The 21433-nt window shown below is 37.3% G+C and overlaps 1 protein-coding gene across 1 annotated transcript in view; it reads right to left on the bottom strand.

Moving 5' to 3' along the window:
* The window catches only part of LOC118736393, a 61774-nt gene that overhangs the window by 12306 nt on the left and 28035 nt on the right, over positions 1-21433 (bottom strand). Inside the window, exons 2-7 of the mRNA XM_036466487.1 lie at positions 14473-14622; positions 14227-14406; positions 13507-14133; positions 13140-13436; positions 12851-13060; positions 8030-8279 (exon numbers count right to left, since the gene is read on the bottom strand). Coding sequence (XP_036322380.1) covers positions 8030-8279; positions 12851-13060; positions 13140-13436; positions 13507-14133; positions 14227-14406; positions 14473-14622 — 1714 coding nt within the window. The remainder of the gene's footprint in view (positions 1-8029; positions 8280-12850; positions 13061-13139; positions 13437-13506; positions 14134-14226; positions 14407-14472; positions 14623-21433) is intronic.

Here is a 21433-nt window from a genome sequence, read left to right as displayed (position 1 = left end):
TACAAGTGTCAGCATGACTTGAATAACTCAGATTGGTACAGCTGCGTACATAAATAATTTATGAAAAACTTTGCGCCATTTTTGGGATAAAAAGCAACATACACATAATAACTTTCTCTGTTTGCCAAAGTAGTTTTCGAAGTTGTGAGACTGAAGTGTGATACAAGTTAAAATAAATTGTAGTGAAAACTTAAAGCTAACTTCTATTGTGTGTTGTAAATGTGTGCGAACGAAGCGCAATGCAATAACAGACATTGCAAGTGACTTATCTGTAGGATAACTGCAGAGATTGGTGGCAAACTGGCTGGCGAATTTGTCAAAATGGAGCGACGTAAAGTCAGGCAGTCAGTCAGATATGAAATGAAATGAGTAGGGAAGAAATATAATAACTAAAGTTGTCGTTGTCTCACGCCATAAAAATTGTTGAAGGAAGTTTAATTAAGAATGCGAATGCAACAATCTAAGTTTTAAAACATGAAAAATTGGTGTGATTAGTGGAATTATTCAATCAATTAGTTAGTTGATTCTTGTATAGAAGCAAGTCTTCGAAACTCCAACGTACATATTTTTTTATAGACATTTTGAGAGTTTAGTCAAAGTTTCAGGGCATTTCGAGGCATTTTCCAAGTTAGGGGAATACGTCTACGAGGGCTACAGAAGTTCCATGCTATGAAGTGAAACCCCTTTTTCCTATTAGCCATATAAATACGATGTGATAATCTCGGAGATAGAGGGCTTCTGCTAAAAACCCACCTACCAGGCTGTGTTGCCGAAGGCTCAAGTCCTATAACCAACACTGTGAGCGTCGTGTGCGTAAATCGGAGAACAAGTGCATACAAATCTCCCCGTCTGGATTGCAATCATGGGTGGAGACAATACAGAAGGTGACGCCGATGGCAATAACGCTAATCGGCTCTCAGTGAATTGGACAGAATCAGCTGTTTTGCTGACGTCACAGTCGAGATGACAGCAGTAGTGATGTGCTGAGTCAATACTTTTAAGTATCCAATACTCTCGTTACTCGGTACCGAAACATTTAGGTTTCGAATAAAAGCGCACATAAGCCAAAAATATGGAAAAAACGGTTCAGGGGAGACTCGCCTATCAAAAACCCGAATGTAGGAGCCAATAAAGCTTTTAATACTGATTCAAATGAAAGATGTATATATGTCGGTTCGAGGCTATAATACAGAAAAACTCTTACTTGTTTGAAGCATTTTCGTTCCAGCTGAATCGGACGATATCATTTTTGTAGGCAAATTCTGTAACCAGTCAGCGACAGATTCGGTAACCAGTTAGCGACAATTTTCGAATCGGTGTCGGTTTTGTTGACGTATGATATGAAATATTTTTTTTTCAATATTTTTTCGTCAATAAGTGCGATATCGATCTGAAACTTGTCGGTAACTGGTTACAGAACCCCCCCCCCCCCCCCCCCCCCCCCCCCCCCTTCTTCATCTGTCAAAGTATTTTTCTTGAACCTTGGATCGACTAGGGTTAAAATTGATAAAATAATATTTCTTTGCTGCGATAAGTTCAAGTGTTTTAGCCGATATCATATAAATTAGTAAGGAAAGTTTCTTCTTAACGTGCAATTCATATAATGGCGAAGGTTTAATGTAAAGAATCAGTATCGGATACCGATAAGGAAGTATTGGGTACCGAAACCTTTTTTAAGTATTAGGTACCGACAATTCAGCACATCACTAGAGACCAGCTTTATTTGCCGCTCTCAGTTGTCAACTCTACGGTGACGCACGCCAAAATTACTCTCACGAATTCTGCTGCAATCGGCGCAATCTTGTATTATATCATTCTTGGATTGCAATTACCTATGTATGCCTGGTACAAGAGAGTACGAGCTTAATATCTCAGCAACCGACACGTGGCGATAAACCCATCAAAGTCCACCATTGTCCGATTCACCAAAAGAATCAGAGTCAACATGACTAGACACACCTTGGTAGGGACAGAAATTCAGTTCTCAGAAGAGGCGAAGCATCGCGGCCGGTAATTCCCTGGACAAAGCCCTGACTCCATCTACAGTCTGGCTAGATTTCCATAACTGAGATTTTGTCGACAGTACCAAAACCGGTTCTGGCATGGACCATCGTCTAACGAAGGCGGCCAACGTCTATTCTGATTAAAAAAGCCGACCTGCTGGGGCGCCTGCCTAATGTAATCAGCATGAAAAGGGGGGATTTTCGGGATCACTTGCGAGGTTCTCCAGCCATTTCTGGATGATCCCGCTACCAAGCTCTCAGATATCATGCTACCGATATTATACTTCTACAGTCGCTCCGAGTAAAGAATTCCTGGGATAAAACCGATAATATCTATGATTGACAAAGGGTCCTCAGTATAGTAAAGCGACGGATCAAAGATGAAAGATGGCAGTACTAGGGAAGGCGTTGGTTAGTTGTAGTGTTACCCAGTTGGTACTTAGGATTCAATTAGCTCAGGCGTACTTGTATTTTTTTTTTTTTTTTTTTATATAGCTGTCATTTACTAGGCGGAAGTCTTCACAATCGAAGTCTGCGTTCAAGAATGGCTTCGCAGGAGGACAAATGGGGCCAGAATAAATATTATGTTGGATAGTAAGACCGCATGAAAGGCCTTGGACTCATTTAGAATGACATAAAGGCAGAAATATAAATCACAGAAAAATTTTCGCAAAGGCATTCTTTTGTTGTGAAGGGTGAATTTTTACTTTTCTATTCAATGAAACAGAAATGAGATAACGAACAGAAAATAATAATTGTAAATAATATTAGCGCCTTCAATGAATTGCAAATTCTGGTGAGCAGAGTCCAACCGTTGCTTTTTGGCATATGGGCTTTAAAAAAGTGCAATCATGTATACTCCAAATAGTATTGGAAATTGGGCCACCAACGATTCTTGCCATTGGAGGTCAGGGCCCGAATCGTCACATACGATATCGTACTACTCGTCATGTAAAAACACATTTTTCGGATTATGACATACATACGTTAACGTACTCTTTGTCCCATTCAGAATATACTGCCTGACGTATAACGTAATTTTCTTTCGTATCGTTTTCGATCCGTGAACGGATGTTACGATTCGGGCCCTGCTCTTTCTGAATACAGCCACCAGTCTTAAGAAAAGTAAAAGTTGCTTTAAGGGGCTCAGAGGATTATGGAATTGCAGATGTTCTCAGAAAACTACAGTTATATATAGGTCATTTCTGGCCTCAACTAAACTATGTCCAAATTTGGTAGTCTAACTTCAAGAGGACTTAACTGGTCTTTTAGATACTATTTATGAAAAAATGATTCTAAAATGGGCCAAAGGTTCTACAATCATGTTAAAAAATATTTTAATTTTTATTAAATTGATTAAATTTTGAATTAATATTATATTTAAATTAATTAAATTTTTATTAAATTAATTTTATTATTAAATATTTTACCAATTATTACTGGGTCCCGGGGCATTGTGGTGTCCCGGGAAATGAGGAAGCAGGCGAATGTGCTAGGAAGGGATCTGAGATGGGGCTCAGGGAAACGATCCAGATCGATTGCGATTTTTATCTTCACAAGTCGAGAGACTGACTTGGGAAGCTACCAACAGTAGGTGGGAAAATTTGCACACCTGCAGGGTATCGCGTTCGCTCTGGCTTTCGGCCGCTGTGGCTGAATATACTTATGTATGTACATACATTTTATGAATATTTTAACCCTCCAGCTACCTTTTATAAAAATTATTCTAAATATGCGACGAAAAAATCGATCTTTATTTGAATGTACTAATACATAAACAAATGTCATAGCAACAGCCTTCGTCGTACAGTCAAACGAAGTGTTCACTGGAATATCAAAAAATATCGAATACATTTTACGAAGCTGTTACCGACTAAAAGTTTGCTCAAAACTAATAAATTCTAAGTAATGCAAAGAGCATGTAAGCTGCCACTCATTTAATGTCAAAAGCTCTTTTCCCACTCTTAATGGCAGCACATGGCCATGGTGTCTCCTTTACTTTAGCAAACTTATTTTAATGAAGCTTATATTCTTCCTTAATTGACAAAATATTCAAAAGAGAATCATGAAAGAAGGCATTTTGGCAGTAAGTAATTTACATAAAAAAAACGCAAAGCTTATTGCGGCTACATTTGATTTTCATGCAAAATGCTGGGAAAAAGAGGGAGAAAAAATTCCTTGGCAAACGGTTTAATGTGACTTTAAATAGGCTTAAGGATACTAGAGTAGAGTGTGTCATGCATATTCAACAAAGGAGAGTAGCGAAAAAACAATTGTAATTGTAATAATGAATTTCATGCTTCATTGCATATTTAAAATGCCACAATTTTTTGTTTTTTTTTTTTTGTGGCTCAAAACCTACGACTATTTACATTTACATACAACGACTACTACATACATACATATTACACAAAAACTTACAGCTTATGACCGCTGGGCCGCCGCTGGTCAGCATTAGCGATGTCTGCGTGGTTGCCGCCGTTGATCCAGGCGGATGATTAGGTAGTGGTGAGGGCATCCTCGCAGCAATGCAGGAGGAGCCGGCGCCGGCAGTGGCGGCGGTCAAAGGCACTTGGTGCCCCGGCATGTTGAGGCCTATCACATTAACGCCATTCATGCTGCCTGCGTGCGATCCAAGCACACAATACACACACAAACAAAATATATATGTGGCCAAGACGTTGTACATGATACGCACACGAATACGTTATATGTATATATGTACATACATATATATAATTACAACAACACGCAACAACAATCATTTTACATTATCCGCAAGAATTTATACATATAAGAGCAAAAGAAAAGAAGGAAAATAAAAGAGTAGCAATATTTAATCCATGAGTACGGAAAGCTATAGTTTATATACATACATATGTTTACATGTATACTTAGGTATATATATATATATATATATATATATATGTATGTATTTATGTACATCTATTGTATGCACTTATGTATGTATGTATTTAGAGTGGCCTGTGAGAAAATATTCGACATTTAAAGTTGTATAAATTTGTTGTTATTCGCAGCGAAAATCTGAACCAAAGAATATTTGAAAGTTAATAGGTATTCCGAAAAACACCAAATAATGCAATTTAAAACACGATCGGTTCCTAAAACATCCCGAAAGAAATTCCGAAAAAATTGCGAAAGATTCCGAAAAATTGCACAAGATTTCGAAAAAATGCGATTCCAAATAATTCGGAAATTTTTCGAAAAGTTTCGTAAGATTACGAGAAATCCCGATAGATTCCAGAAATCTTGATGCACCTTAAACAAGCCGAAAGGTTGCAAAACTTATGCCGAAAGATTAAGAAATATCTAAAAAAAAAATTACGAATGATTCTGAGAAGTTACGAAATATTCTGAAATAATGATTCCGAGAATTTCCGAAATATGTCGATAAATCACGGCATATTTCGAAAAGCTACGAAAAGTGTCAGAATTTACCTAAAAATCCCGAAGTTTTCCGAAAAATATTACCAACAAATTCCAAAAGATTCCGAAAATCCAGACAAATTTCGAAGAATCCAGAGACTCCAAAAACATACGAGAAGGCTGAAAACGAAAACCTAAAAGACTCTGAAAAAAAATTTTAAGATTCCGAAAAATTCTAAAAGATTCCGAAAAATCACGAAATATTCTTAGAAATCCCGACAGATTTGTGGAAAATTTCAAATTACTCAGATAAGTCACAAAGTATTCTGGGAATACCCGAAAGATTCTGAAAAATTATGAAAGAGTCCGAAAAAGTCTCGAAAGATTCCGAAAAAAACCCCAAAAAATTTATTTTTTACTTAAAAATAATCAAGCAAATTTTTTGAATTTCTTTCTGCTTTAAAATATAAAAAGGGACCATAAGGTGAAGGTGCAGAGATGTTTTTTTTAGAGATAGCAATGGAGAGTTCTAGCTTTAATTTAAGCATAAGTCAAAGATTCTGCCTTTTTTTTTTCTTTTATAGAGCTGCTCAACTATTGAGAAAATTAAAATTATTGAGAAAGTAAAATTAAAAAAAAAAAAATGTTGAAACACCCTGCCTTGATGTCGAATATTTTTATGGCGGCAATGAGGATATAGCTATTTTTATGATAATTAATATACAAATAAAAGTACTCAACTTAATACAGCACACGTGTACTATGCATAAATACATAAATATTTAGAGGTATATTTTGTGTAAAATTGCACAATCTAAAATAAATTATTTTTATAACAAGCAAGAGCGTAAGATTATTTATTGTGGGTTTAAGTGGCATATAAGGCCTTTCTATATATGTAGTTCTAATTCGTGTGAGAGTATGTGTAAGCATTCATATATATGTATTTTTGTATGTAAATATAGTGCACACACATGGGTCATTTTCGATTTGCATGAATTTTTACCAGAACTTTTCTTTTATCATATAACGAAATTCTGCCAAAAGAAAAAAATTAGTTTTTTCCCCGAAGAATATGCAACTTTATAGATTTCACAATTTCTAGGATTTTGCAAGTTTATCTTTTGAATATCGCAAAAACTAGTACAGTTAACAAAAGGTTCCGTTGTTGTTTTAGATGTTATACATATAAGTATATATATATATATATATATATATATAAAAATATACAGAATTGTAAATGTAAAAAGTCTTAAAAGGAAAAACATACAAACATTTTTGGATTGTAAACAATATGTCCAACTGTTTTGAAAAGTTAGAAAAACTTCGAGAGTGTTTATTTTTAAAGATATATATTTTTTAAACTTTGAAAATATTTTTTTCGTTATACAATTCAGAGTTCTCAATAAAATATTTTAAAGTTGAAAAATTCATATCTTTAAAAAAATAAACCTTTGAAAACTTTAAGCATCTTTTAATAATACTTTAATACGACTTTTAATATAAAAATCGCCCATTAATAATTCTTTTTTGATTTTATTTATTTTTTTATTTTATGAATCCAAAAACAAAAAAAAAAAAATTTCTGATTTTTCTCTCAATAATTGGTAAATAACAGTTACTCCTGATTTTTGTATTATATGGCTTCGATAACAGTTTTTGAAGATTTTTATTTATAAAAGTCATCAATAAAAATCAGTCAATGACTTTTACTTATAAAAGTCAACAATACAAATCAGTCACTGACTTTTATTTTTAAACTCATACTTATAAAAGTAATTTGTATAAGTCGTAGTATACTTCTTTACTGCAAAAAATTCTAATTACTTTTATAAGTACGACTTAAAAAATAAAAGTCAGTGATTGATTTTTATTGATGACATTTTTAAATAAAAATCTTCAATAACTGTTATCTATCCATATACATAATATAAAAATCAAAAATAGCTGTTATTTGTAGATTATTTAAATGCAAATTAAAAATAATTATTTTAGATTTATGAAATAAAAATATAAAATACTTTTTTTTTTTAATAAAATTTACAAAAAAAAAACATATTTTCAAATTTTATTGCCGGTGATAATAGAAATCGATTGGTGTGTTTCGCTTAGTTGTAAAACAAGTAATGTTCGGCCCCTGGAAAAAAATTGAGCCAAAAGTTTACGTTTTTGCTTTTACGATTATTTAAACTTTGAAATTTTAAACTTTTCGAAAATTTTTTATTTCATTTCCTTTTGGCAGAATGTCGTTATACACATGATGAAAGAAAGGAAAAATCCAAAACAAAAACGGTCTATTTGACACGGATTGACCCATTTACATACATGCAAATGCGTTACTGTGGTATGTCTATGAGTGTGTGTGTATGTGTGTGTGTGTGTACAAGCGCGTTTTTATACAAGATTAGCTCTTCTTTTTTCTTTTACTAAAGGACACATTTCGCATGAACATTCTAAGCTGCAGCTCACTAATGTCACACACGTGTCGCAGCATAAGCCTTCAACTAAGTAAGGGCATCAACGGAAATAACACACAAACAAAAAAGGGGTACGTATGTACGTATGTACGTACGTACGTATGTAAAGAGTTGGAAGAAAATCCACGAAATTGATATACAAATTCATTTTAATTAAATTACCGATTTTGGCGCTGCCAAAGGTATCCTTGAACATCGTCGTCGACGTCGCCGCTACTGGTGGCGCATGCGTATGCATACTGGTGACGCTCAACAAATGCCCACCGTGTCCGCCATGGTGGCCATGTGGCAGTGAAGTTGTCTGTTTGATGGCATTCGCACGGCCACGTGTTGGTGGGCCCTGTTCACGTTTGCGACGCGGCTGTTCGACGGGCAGCACACGCCTACGCTTCTTTGGTAACTTTGAACGTGCCTGCAAGGTAGATAAGAGAGATAGCGAATGAATGAAAATAAGCCAGCAATATATAGCAACAAAGTTTTAAATTATGTACAAGCAAACATGTAGCGCAAAAGCATAATCAATGAAATGAAAAGTTGATGTTTACATAAAAAAGCATATTTAATGCCCAGCCGAGTTGTGGTGCGGAGATTAATGAGTTGGGAAGGTTGGGTAATTTGTTACGATGTGTTTACACTCATTTTGGTATGAAGAGGTGAAGGAAATTAATCTTCGGAGCCACAAATTAATAAGGGCTGTACATATATGTGGAACCGCTTTATACTTTCATACGCTTTACTAAAAAAAAAAAAAAAAAAACACGTTGTGGTGGACGACAGTGGAAATTGAATTATAACTCTATTAATATAAAATAGGTTTACAGCTGTTTTAAAGTTAACTTTGGAAAATGGTTAAGGATTTAACTATGAATAAATTAAGGCAACAAGGCCTTTTGATGAGGAATATTCTATATATAAATACGCCACAAGAAAATTTTGCAATCCCTTTTTTGAAGGCACCGTTCGCTCGATTTCAATGAAACATACATCTAATCCAAAAATGTTAGTCCCGCTACATAGGGGGCGTGGCATCTGACATATAGACTAAAATGTGAAAACCACTAGATATATCACTAAAACCAATTATGCTGGGAAATTGAAACTTAGCACAGATGCATAGATTGTAAATACCCTACTTACGGTGAAAAATGGTAGGCACTGGGAAAGTGTGCGCGTTGCACCGCCCATACAAACTGAAATTCTCAAATGGCTTATCTCTGTAAACGCTTAAGCTAACGTCCCGAAATTTGGCACAGTAACTTATGTTGTCAATACCGTACTTATGGCGAAGAGTGGTAGATTTTGGAAAGTGGGCGTGGCACCGCCCATACAAACTGAAATTCTCAAATGGCTTATCTCTGTAAACGCTTAAGCTAACGTCCCGAAATTTTACACAGTAACTTATGTTGTCAATACCGTACTTATGGCGAAGAGTGGTAGATTTTGGAAAAGGGTGCGTGGTACCGCGCATACAAACTGAAACTCTCATATGGCTTATCTCTGGAACCGCTTATGATAAGGTAATGGAATTTTATACACGTACATTTATACACATATAAAATCGCAAGAATAATTCAATTGGGAACGATTTTCTCCCAGATTTTAAAATCGCATTGAATGATTGTTGTTTTGTGCAACAGTTTTTAGAAGGATCAGTGTGTTTGCCTTCCGATAGGTGCCGCAGGGATTAAGAGCTATCCTAAAAAATCATATTTATGATCAAATTTGTTTCACTTTTAGAACACATATTAGTAACATAAAATTTGGTGTAACTTGTTAGCCCAGTCGTGGGATAAAAAAAAATATTGGGCTTTGGCCCAGTCTTGACAAAAACCCGTGTGAAATCGCCGTTAGCGAAGGAAGTATTATCTTTTGTTGTAAGCCTTCAAGATACTTTCTCAACCGTTAACGATTCTGATGAAAAAAGAAAGAGTTTATGTAGATGTGGGCAATTTAGTTGTTAACCTCCAAGAGGCTGTCAGACAAATATAATCGAAAAACTTATTTGCGGTCTGTATTGGTATATGTTACATATGACATATTAGTCAGTGATGAACATCTCATCTATACATACAAATTCGCTAATAAATGGGAGGTAAAAAGATGTCGAATTTCGACAACTGGGCGATACTAGTATATTAAAAATACGCCATATGCATATTTTGCATTTATTATGAAAACAAAATTGCAGTTAAAAAAGTAATTACATCAAAATAACAAAAAATCAACATTAGTAGATAACAATTATTACAACAAGGCTTAGCCTTTTAAGCTAGTATATAAATTATCGCCGATTATTTGCCACGAAAATGAATTTAACACAAATAACTTGGGGAAATGCTAAGCTACAAATTCTTGCATAATAAAAAGCTTGAAATCAGTGAAAATCTTGTCAGAGATGTGATTTTTAGTGCCTTTGAGAAAAGTAATATTTTATGAAAAAATTGTCAAAATGTTTATATATAATTTTTAGTCAAAGAAAAGGGGCAAAAGTTGCATGATTTTTAAGAAAAGTTTCAAAATACGTATATTTCTAAACAGTCGGTGTCAGGGGGCATCGATCTCCAATTTGACACTTTAGTCGCATAACGGTAACACTGAATATGATTGCTGTGATTTTTTGCGATTTCTGAGAAAAATCGATACTGTCTTAGTGTTCTATTAACCATTTGCAGGAGAGAACAAAGAATAATAGAGAATAAAGGGACAAAAACAAAAAGGCTGTTTACAATTTTGTTGCCGCAAAGGTTGCGCCTCTTAACTTTTCAAAAAGCAAAATAAGAAATTCGTACTTTTCAGCAATGTTGCCAACCTTGGTGCTTTTCGCACTAAATTTAGTGCTTTTCTTTATCCAAAACGGGAAAATTTTTGAGCTTGCTGTTGGTGCGTTTTTCTGATTCTTTTGTTTAGTTTGATGACACCAAATCTGTAAATCTTAAAATTTTTTGGTAAAATTTATAGCAATCGTAAGTTTTGTAAGCAACTTTACAAGAATGGAAACAAAATCATGGCACAACAATGACAATCATAAGCGATAGAGCATATGTATGCCAACAAAATATGTGACAGCACTTTCAATCACGTTACAGAGTTACATTCGGTATTTTCCCTCGACCTTTAAATCTTTAGTTTCGGCTAAATTTGTTGCATTTTTTACTATCATGCAAAAAAAAATGGCATTTCTAACAATAAAATTAATAAAGAACCCTTTAAAAAAGTATAATCGAAATCGGGTACGATTTGAAGAGTAGGCAGATTTCTTGACACAAAACCGCACTTTGGTCCAACTTTGGCATTTTGGAAACAGTTTCACAATAATTATTCGCCTCGATTTAATGAAATATCAGAATGATTTAGGCACATGTAAGGTTAATAATAATAATAGATTGGCGCTTACACATAGTATGTTAGTGTTTGGCCGAGCTTCTCCTCCGATTTGTGGCGTGCGCCTTGATGTTGTCACACAAAGCGGAGGGACCTACAGTTTTACGCCGACACCGAACGGCGATTGTATTTTTATGACAAGCTGTTATTCATGGCAGAAATACACTCGAAGGTTTGCCATTGCCTGGCGAGGGACGACCGCTGTTAAGAAAAAACCTTTTTCTATATTTTTTGGGATGTTGCTTTGACCGGGGCTTGAGGCCAGGCCTTGCGGAGTGGAAGCGCGCACTGCTTACCACTACACCACAGCGGCCGACATGTAAGGTTAGGTCAAGGAAAATATGCTACACCCCCTAAGATTGTTCTATATCGAAAAAAGTATACACCTATATTTTATTTTTATATGGGGGAAAAAACAACATTTCGTAGAAATCGTATATATGTAATTCTTGAATATCGATATTTTTCAATCAGAAAACTCTGGTTCTCTTCATGAGACTTTCAATAATAATCGCCATATGTTTATTTAAACAAATTTTTAATACTAACGATTTTTTATTGGTCAACCCATTGCACTTTTCGGGGTTTTTGGGGGACCTATAAATTATAGGCGGAAAATATTTATAGTGACACGCAGAGTGGCTCGATTGGCTGCTTTCTAATATCACTTTTCGTAGCACTGCGGTTGAGTTATGCGGGCATAATGACGACCTAAAATTTACGCCTCCAAAGGGCTCCGTACACTATGGGTGTTAAAGACAACAAAAAGGATGGTGCCTTGACAAAGTACAGAGCATAGAAGCAAACTTTTCCTCTTATCCTGCAAAATGAACGACATCTAGTAGGGAGGCTGGAGCCCAGCACAGGCCAGGACATTAATGCAGACTGATTGGTACGTATAGCCAGAGGGCTGGAAGTCAAAAATGGTTAAATAGCAAAAAAAAAAAAAAGCGTCAGTAACAGGTACTAATGAACTTTGGTGTGTATACATCTGTGTCGCCCCAAACTAGTACCGAAATTGTCCCGATTTTGACCCGAAAAGGTCCTAAACTAGTCCGAAAATGATATCGAACTAACCCCGAAATGGTCCCGAAAAAACTTTTAAAGGAGTCCTGAAGTAGTCCCGAAATGATCCATAAAAAGTCCCGAACTAGTCCCGAATGTTTTCTGTTGGTACTATTTCTGAATTCGTCTTGGTTTAAAGCTCAGTTAGTCTACACTTAGCTTAACTAAACTTACCGTAAGAAGTCATCAGTGATTACTCAATACGTCAACTTAAGCCAGAGGGAAAATATTTTGTTTTTGTATTCTGGCAAGTCTGTTCTCTCACCGCTCTCAATTTCAGCAAGGCCGTAACTTAAGAATCTAAAATCTACAGGTTTTAAAGTCTCTTACGGTAAGCTAAGTTTTAACGCATCGAAATAAGTCAGGATTTACCACGCCAACAGAGGAATAAATATAGAGGATATCATATATAACATGGAAACAGTCAATGAAGGCATGCAGTTTTTTTTTGGAAAGACGATGGAACTTCAAACCTTAACAAATCACAAAAATATTTTGTCCACTTGAATATCAAAAAATAATCTCCCTTTAGCTTACCTGCGTGTGTGAGTAAAACATGGAGAAGTTGCTAACGATGACCGGCACCGGCAATGCTATCGTCAGTACACCAGCAAGAGCGCACAGCGCTCCAACAAACATGCCTGGATAAGTTTTCGGCGCTACATCACCATAACCGACAGTGGTCATGGTGACAATTGCCCACCACAGGCCGAGCGGGATGCTTTTAAATTGATTTTCGGGATTGTCCTGAAACGTGTAAAGTAGACATGGCAAGAATGTGAATTAATGTAAACTTTGAAGTCAAGAAAATTACAAACAACTTTACCTGCAACTTCTCCGCATAGTAGGCTAAACTGGCGAAGAACACAATGCCGAGCACCAGGAAGAACACAAGCAGCGTTAGTTCCTTAGCCGAAGCTTTGAATGTGTGTATTAGAATACGCAGTCCAGGCGAATGACGCGTCAACTTAAAGAGACGCATAATACGTACTATCGAGAAGGCTTCCAGCAGACCCGTGTACTCGCCCATGCGTTGCATGACATCCGTGTAGAAGCTGAGCGTGGCGGTGAAGTCGATTATATTCACCGGTGATTTAATAAATTGCCAAATATTTGGCGAAACCTGTGAAAAAAAACCGACAAGGCTTAGCATAGACTCAGACCCACACTTCCCATGTATGCAGATCACTTACAATCAACCTAATGAGCACTTCGATGAAGAACCACACATTACACACCAATTCCACATAGAAGAATGCCTCATGCGGCTGCCCGTATGACTCATGCCAACCGTGACCATGATGATCGACAGCGCCGAGCAACTTACGCTCAATCAAGTCCTTTACATTACCGCTTAGTATCGAACGTTTCAGGCGATGGCGCTTCGAGGTGCCGCCTTTAAGCGAGAATGTGGCTATCGGTTGACTTGTGTTGTTGATATTCCCCGGGATCGTGTAGTTTGTCACTTTCAAAGTAAACGCGAGCGTTTGATTGTTGCCCAATGCATTTGAAACGTCGCCGCCGACGCCAGCCACGCTACCATGCTGTTTCGACAATCCCATGCTCCCCACAGCGCTGCTGTGTGTACCCGGTGCCGCCGTTATTGTGCTGGCTATATGCGCGCTCGGCGGCACCGGTGGCATATTATGTTGATGAGGTATACTTGGTATGTTCACAGGTGGCGTATGCGGTGCAGCCGACGGACTTGCTGCGTGGTCGGTGTGAGTGGCGGGAAAATCCACACGAAAACCCGGATGGGTCTTCAGGCAGAACGATATCACAGAAACGAATATGAAGAAAACCGACATACTAGCTACGATCTGCGGTGAAGTAGAACAAAAAAAATAAATAATAGAGGATTGTGGGCGCTCAAAAAAATATATATTTCGTAGTTTTCAGCCAAGATGACTCACTTTAGCACCCGTTGAGCTGGAGGGTTCGTCAAAGAGTGCCCACACTTTCGGTTTGATGCGCTGCCAACAGCTGAGTCGTCCATTGATGAGCGCTTCTTCGAAACCGAATAGACGTGCAATTTGTTCCTCAGAGGGTTTCTCATTTTCAATATCTAACTTATCTAAAATGGCTAAGGTATTCTATGAAAGATAAGAGCGCGCTTCAAATAGCTATTTCAAGTGGGGTATTTGCACTTTCGCGCTTACCTGCGTGTCACGATGTATGCTATAGGTGGACCAACAGCAGGGTTCGACTTGATTCGAATCTAGACCCCAAAATTCAAGTTCCTCCTCGAACAATGGACCGCATACATCTGTGGGATAGTGTAGTTTACCGGTTCTGTGGAAAGAAGAAGGCTTTTTTGGTGAGACACAATTAAGTGAAATTAACAAAAACAAAAATCCGCTTAATTGCCGCGCCTTGAAGTGACGAATGTGCAATTAAGCGGATAATTGCATTTTTAATATTCTTAGGTTTTGAAATAGTAAAAATCCGCCTAAAATTATTCTAAAAGTTTGATACAATTAAGCGAGTATGGAGCTTAGCTGGTAGGCACTTAAATGAGTTATTCAATAAGGCATGAGGTAGAGTTCATTAAATTTTTGAGACATTTTAAACGTTTAATACGCTCTTAAAGGGTATGACAAGCATTTAATAAGGCTACAGCTTGTGCTCTAAAGTGATACGCACTTAAGTGATAAACACTTAAAGGGATCGCATAAAAAATATAAACTGTTACCATTTAGGACTTAATTCTTCTATAAAAAAAGTCTGACTCAAAAAAATTTTGACTTTTAGAAGGAGGCAATTAACCAAATTACATTTTATTGAGTGCAGGGAATGAGAATTGATGGCAATTTATTAAAATAAAACAAAAATGTTGCCTCCTACATGACGAAAAATATACACTAGGGCGGAGTAATTTAATTTCGGAAAGTGAATGACATATTCGAATTCTACGTTCGATTCTAAGCAAAAATGTTGAATAAACTACTTAACCAAAATAACCTTTGATCCTCTCAATTTTTAGAAGAAAAATCAGGGTATAATAATTTTTTTGAACGAAATTAAATTTCATTTCCAAATTTTGTGTTTGCTTTATGCAATTTTCTTTTGAAAATTGGTAGGGTCAAACGTGATTTTTGGTATATAGTTCACTCGCCATTTTTGCTTAAAATTAATCGTAGAATTTGAATTTGCTATACGCTTTCTTCGAAGATTTTGCTCCGAACAAATTACTCCCCCCTAATGTACATATTTACAATATCAAGCTCTAACCGCAAAAAGGAAGTAAGCGAATTTTTTTTTCAAAATTTTCTTTTTGACACAGAAATATACTACATACCTAGCTTAGCATCTAGATTCATTTCTCCATCAAAAATAAAATTTTGAAAACAAATGTCGCTTACATCTTTTTGGCGGTTAGGGCTCGATATGCGCTTTTTTATTTTTATTCAATCTATACTAATCTATACTAATTATATAAAGAGAAAAAAAAAATTTTACTTTTTTTCGGGTAGGTGGACCAGGAACCGGTCTATTCGAAAAAATCTTATTATAGTCCGATTTGCTTCAAATTTAGTACGTAAGTAGCTTTTTAGCATATATTAGCACATGTGATCAATTTTTTCCGAGAAGTGGACCAGGGACTGATCTATTCGAAAAAAATCGTTTTTACGGTCCGATTTACTTAAAATTCGGTACGTAAGTAGTTTTTTAGCATATATTAGCATATATGATCCATTTTGTCCGAGAAGTGGACCAGGGACCGATCTGTTCGAAGAAATCGTATTTTTTTTTTTTTATTTATGCCTAACAACTAACTATAGTTAAAACAGAGCCTGTCAAGCTGCGATTGAAGTTCAGCCGAGTCATTTATGCATCTAATTTCAGAATATATTTTCAAGTCATCTGCAAACAGAAGAAAACTAGCATTTGAAAAACAGGAACTGATGTCATTAATAAATAGTACGAAAAATAGTGGGCCCAGGATGCTACCCTGTGGGACACCTGAGAGAGCAGATAATGGCTTAGACGAAACGCCATCGATAACCACCGTGCTAGATCTCATGCGTAGGTAGGACCTGATCCACTTTAGGAAGCCCGAATGGATACCCATACATTCTAATTTAGTTAATAAAATATTGTGGGATATCTTGTCGAATGCTTTAGAAAAGTCTGTGTATATCACATCAAGTTGAAAGCCATTACGATAAGTTGAGAAACAATCCTCCGTGAAAACTGCAAGGTTAGTCACCGTAGATCTTCCCGATACAAAGCCGTGTTGATTAGGACAGATCAAATGTTTGACTTTAAAAAAAAGTTTAGTTTTAATGATATTTTCGAATATCTTAGCAACTGTGGACAATTTAATAATTGGTCTATAATTTTCAACGTCGCATTTGTTTCCAGTCTTAAAAATAGGTGTGATTGATGTTCGCTTCCAGTCATCAATAAATAGACCTTCAGAAAGAGATTTGTTGAATATTAGTAATAATGGCATCACTAGAGAAACACAGTTTTTGAATAAGATAGCTGAAAAACCATCTACGTCCATGTGAGACGAGCTTTTTATATTTTTGATACCCTCAATAATATCATCTTCTGTTAGAGTAAGTGAACCCACATCAAGAGTAGAAGACGTGCTCTTAGGGAAATTTTTACGGATATTTGATAGGTCATCCACAGACAGGTCATTATCAGATACGAAGTTGGCCGAAAAGAAATCCGGTTGGTATGGAGATATACGAAATCAATCGCATACCCTTGGAGAAAAATTTTAGCTATAGTAAAAAGGGGTGTGACATCTCCCATACAAACCGAATTTTTCATACTGCTTATCTCTGGAAATTTTTTGGTAGAGTTCTAGAGTTTTGTATGGAGATGTACGAAATAAATCGCATACTCTTGGAGAATAATTGGAACTATTGGAAAAGGGGGCGTGGCATCTTCCATACAAACCGAATTTTTCATACTGCCTATCTTTGGAAGTGTTCATGGTAGAGTTCTGAAACTTGGTATGGAGATATACGAAATCAATCGCATACTCATGAAGAAAGAGGGCAGCTGTTGGAAAGGGGGGCGTGGAACCTCCCATATAAATCGAATTTTTATACTGCATATCTCTGAAAGTATTCATGGTACAGTACCGGAACTTCGTATGGAGATATATATATACAGTGCTATCTGGGTCGAGTGAACTAATTAATGCAAGACCAGTTCATAAAAAGCAGATTGTTCACTATATCCAGATTGAGTTTTTTGTTCTTAAAAATCAATTTCATTGCGCAGTACGTCTTTTGAAGTTGAATTATTAAGAACTCTGAAATGTCGTCTTTTCCCTCAGCTAATGCCAACGCATGTTTCCTGTTGTTGTTGTATCGCTGTCGTCAAGCTCTACTAGCGGTAGACCCAGGAAGCGTGCAGCCTTGATGGGGTCTGTCCATAAGGCCAGAGGCGTTAGCAGGGTGGGGTTTAGTGGGCATGCGCAGAGTTGCTGCGAGTCATGGGGCCTCTCTCCGAATGCTGGGGATTCATTTGGCACATCTGCATTTATTCTGCTCAAGTATGAGTTCAGCCTGCTGCAGTAGCCAGATCGAAGTTGGGCTGTGGGGTTCGAGTCTCCCGAGGCAGACGAAGCTCGTCCACGTCTGGTGGTTGCGTGCCCAGAACGGCATACACAGGTCGAGAGTCTATATAACTGTCGGTAGGCTGTTGCGTCCAGAGGTAGGTTTATGAACCCCGGGACTTCGTCCGTCAGTTCACATGCCTTCTGACGTGCCATAGCGAGGGTTCTTCCGCAATCAGATGTCTGTTCGGGTGCCTAACACGGTGACACCCTACTAGGAATTGCTTGCAGAGCATTGTGTTATGCTCTTTAATCGGGAGCATATTGGCCTCGTTGCGCAGGTGATGTTTTGGCAACATCAGAAGGCATCCTGTCGCTGTCTGAGTGCCGTGTTTTGGCAAGTCTGCAGTTTCAGCCACTGCGTCCTACTAGTCCCCGATAACCATACAGGCGTTGCATAGTTCAGAACCAGGCGGCCAATTGCCTTGTACGTTGCCAGCAACGTTTCTTTGTCTTTGCCCCAGGTGCTGCCGGCTAGGGACTTGAGGATATTGTTGCGGGTTTGTACTTTGTTGACAATTGCGGTTGTATGCGCCGAGACGGAGAGCTGACTTTCGAAGGTTACTCTGAGGATTTTCGGGTTATTCAACGCCGGAATTGGTTTGTCATCAACGAGAATACCCAGTTACAGTCTGACCTCTTTCGTCGAAGTGGTGAAAAGCGTTGCTGAGGATTTTGTAGGGGAGAGGGTTAGGCTCCGTGCAGTAACGAAGCGAGAAAGCTCGGCGAAATAACCATTATCGAGCAATCGTCCGCATAAGAGACAATCGAGACTACCTCTGGTGGTTGAGGGAGCTTAGAAATGTAAAAGTTTAACAGTAGTGGGGAAAGGACACCACCCTGTTGATCTCACTGTTTTATTTTCTTAGGTTTGCTCGATTTCGAGGATTGGAGGGTTTCGGTTAAGGCCACGAATTATTTGGCAGTTTATGGAGTCAAGTGCTGTTGTTGTGCTGTGCATTTTACGGAACCCATGCTTATGCTTCGCTGGGGTCTAGTGATTTGTGTAGTGCGGGAGTAGAAGGGCCTCTAGTGTCTTCACTACCGGGGAAAGGTGAGCTATCGGGCGAGAAGACTGTTTGTTGGAAGGTTTCCCCGGTGGACAATCACCTCACGGTTGACCAAAGCTTGCTCACACCAGAAGCGAAGTTACAGGTCTTCAGATGGTCTTCCCACTTCTTCCACTTATGTACATTCTATAGTCGCCGAATCTCCGAGTTGAGATCCCTGATACGGGGATTTGCGGGATCGGCCTGGCGAAGCGATTAACCTTTTTGTTATTAAATTTGTCGTTACAGTTTCCAATTTGGAAGGAATTGGTTTTAAATATTGTTCACTCTACAAAGACTCAAAATTGTTCACTCTATAGAGTACTCAATGGAAAAATTTTTATGTTCACTCTTTCGAGGTGTTCGTAGCATCGGGTGTTCACTCCAGCCAGATAACACTGTAGTTGAAATCAAGCCCATACTCATGGAGAAAATTTGGGCTATTTGAAAAGGGGTGTGAGGCCTACAAACCTACCGACCTTTAGCTATCTTTGAATGAATTTTTTTATTCTTCTGTAGGTGTGTTTGTGAGTGAAATCCTCCTAAATGGTTGTACGGATTTTAACGAAACTTTTTGTGTATTTGAGTGGGTCTCTGGATGGTTTAGTTTCACAATTTAATCCGACAGTTGGCGCTGTAGTTGAGTTATTACTAAAAATCTTATTTATGATCCGATTTGGCTAATGTTTTAAATATGTATGCAATACTATTGCAAAAACGTGCTGCCAAGTGGTGCTGAAGTCGAGCTATTACTAAAAATAGCCAAGTGAGAAAAGGGGCCGTGAAGGTCAGATTAAATCGACCTGTTGCACCATTGAGTATATCGAACGCTCCTGTGTTGTAATTGGCCCAGTGGATGTGATTTTCCAATATTATTATGCGTTCAAACTTTTAAGGTATTTCGTCTGAAATAAGTATTTGTATATTGCATTTCTGTAGAACAATGATTCGCACCCATTTTGAAATTGCCACCTACTATACTGTAAAGCTTCTAGGACATTCACTACAGAACCGGGTCATTGTTGCCGCCAGGGAGTGAAGGGGAAAAAATTTATTTCGCTTTGCGAATAACCGTGCTATGAAATGCCGCACAACTGGAGAATTTCAAGAACGGATATAACACTTTCCTTAGGTTATTTAAAGCGGCCACCAAACCTTAATCTTAGCAGACAAATGTGCCAATGAAAATCGTAAACGGGAATTGTTGGTGAAAATGTTGGACCAAAAAGTTTCATTAAAATATATAAAAATTTTGGGTGGGACGAAGTTGGCCGGGTCTGCTAGTATTAAATAAAACGGTAATTCAATAACAGCCCAACTTAACTTTACACTTCCACATGTCTACAGCTAACCGCACGCCTCACGTGCTATCGTGATGAATATGACACCAGTTAAGAGCAAAATTTAATATTTACGAACATAAAATAAGTAATGAAGCCAAGAATTAAGTCAAAGCACAAAAGCCCAAAAATTTCATTTACATCAAAGTTATGAAACTGTTGCAGCCCTATAGTAAGTTCGACTGGCTCCAGACTGGCGCAAAAGTGTTTTTTTTTTTCTGAATGGGTACCAATTTGTGCTTAGAAGCCACTTGCTGATATCGAAGCGTGAGATAGCAACTCTGTGTATAGTTTTTATAGGAGATAAGAGAGATGAGCTCAGTTTCGATTGTTAGCTATCGATTTAATAAGCTTTTTGATACGAATTATGTATCTGCATAACTAGTACAATAACCGCTTAAGCGAACAGAGAGGCACACTTGGGTCAGTTATTTTCCCGTGTTATAGAGCCACCGTGTTTTCTTATCGAAGCGTTAAAGATCGCACAACATGTGCGGGGGGAGAACACCTAAACATAGAAAGACACTTTTTATTAAAACAAGTAATGATTAAGCAAAAAACAAAACCGACTTCAATTCCTTTTATATAGTAGGTATATCTAGATCTAGCAGCTCTCACGCAAGAGGCGAGCAACCCGCCAAAAGAAAAATTCAGTTAAAATACTTTGTCTCATTTACAAATTTTCTAATGCTGACTATTGCGACGTTCGAAAGCTCTATTAGATGCCCCGGCACATTCGTTATTGTCTATACGTATAATAAAATTGTAACAGGCCGATGACATTATCAGCCCACTTCGGTGACTTATTAGAGCAATAGTAGAGGCCAATTCAACACTTAAACCAATGCATGCAATCTAATGCAGTTTTCGCCGATGTAGCTTTAGGTCTATTTTAGAGTTGCCACCTGTTTGAAAATTGTAGTTTCGGTAAATTGATAAGATGTCTGAAGTATTGAAATATGGCTATAAAAATAAAGTTGGTTAAGAAGGCTTACAGCCGAAACAAATTTTCGGGGAAAGTTGCCACCTGGTTGAAAGTTTTAATTTAATTTAGCTAATTGGATAAATTAAATATGGCAATATGGATATAAAACTAAAGAGATTTAGGAAAGTTCACTGCCGAAAATATTTTTGAGGAAGGTTGCCACCT

Source organism: Rhagoletis pomonella, unplaced genomic scaffold, assembly GCF_013731165.1.
Source record: "Rhagoletis pomonella isolate Grant_MI unplaced genomic scaffold, Rhpom_1.0 Rhpom_scaffold_00003, whole genome shotgun sequence".
Taxonomy (NCBI): domain Eukaryota; kingdom Metazoa; phylum Arthropoda; class Insecta; order Diptera; family Tephritidae; genus Rhagoletis; species Rhagoletis pomonella.
Note: the sequence above shows the minus strand (reverse complement) of the source record. Positions and strands in the feature narration are given on the sequence as shown.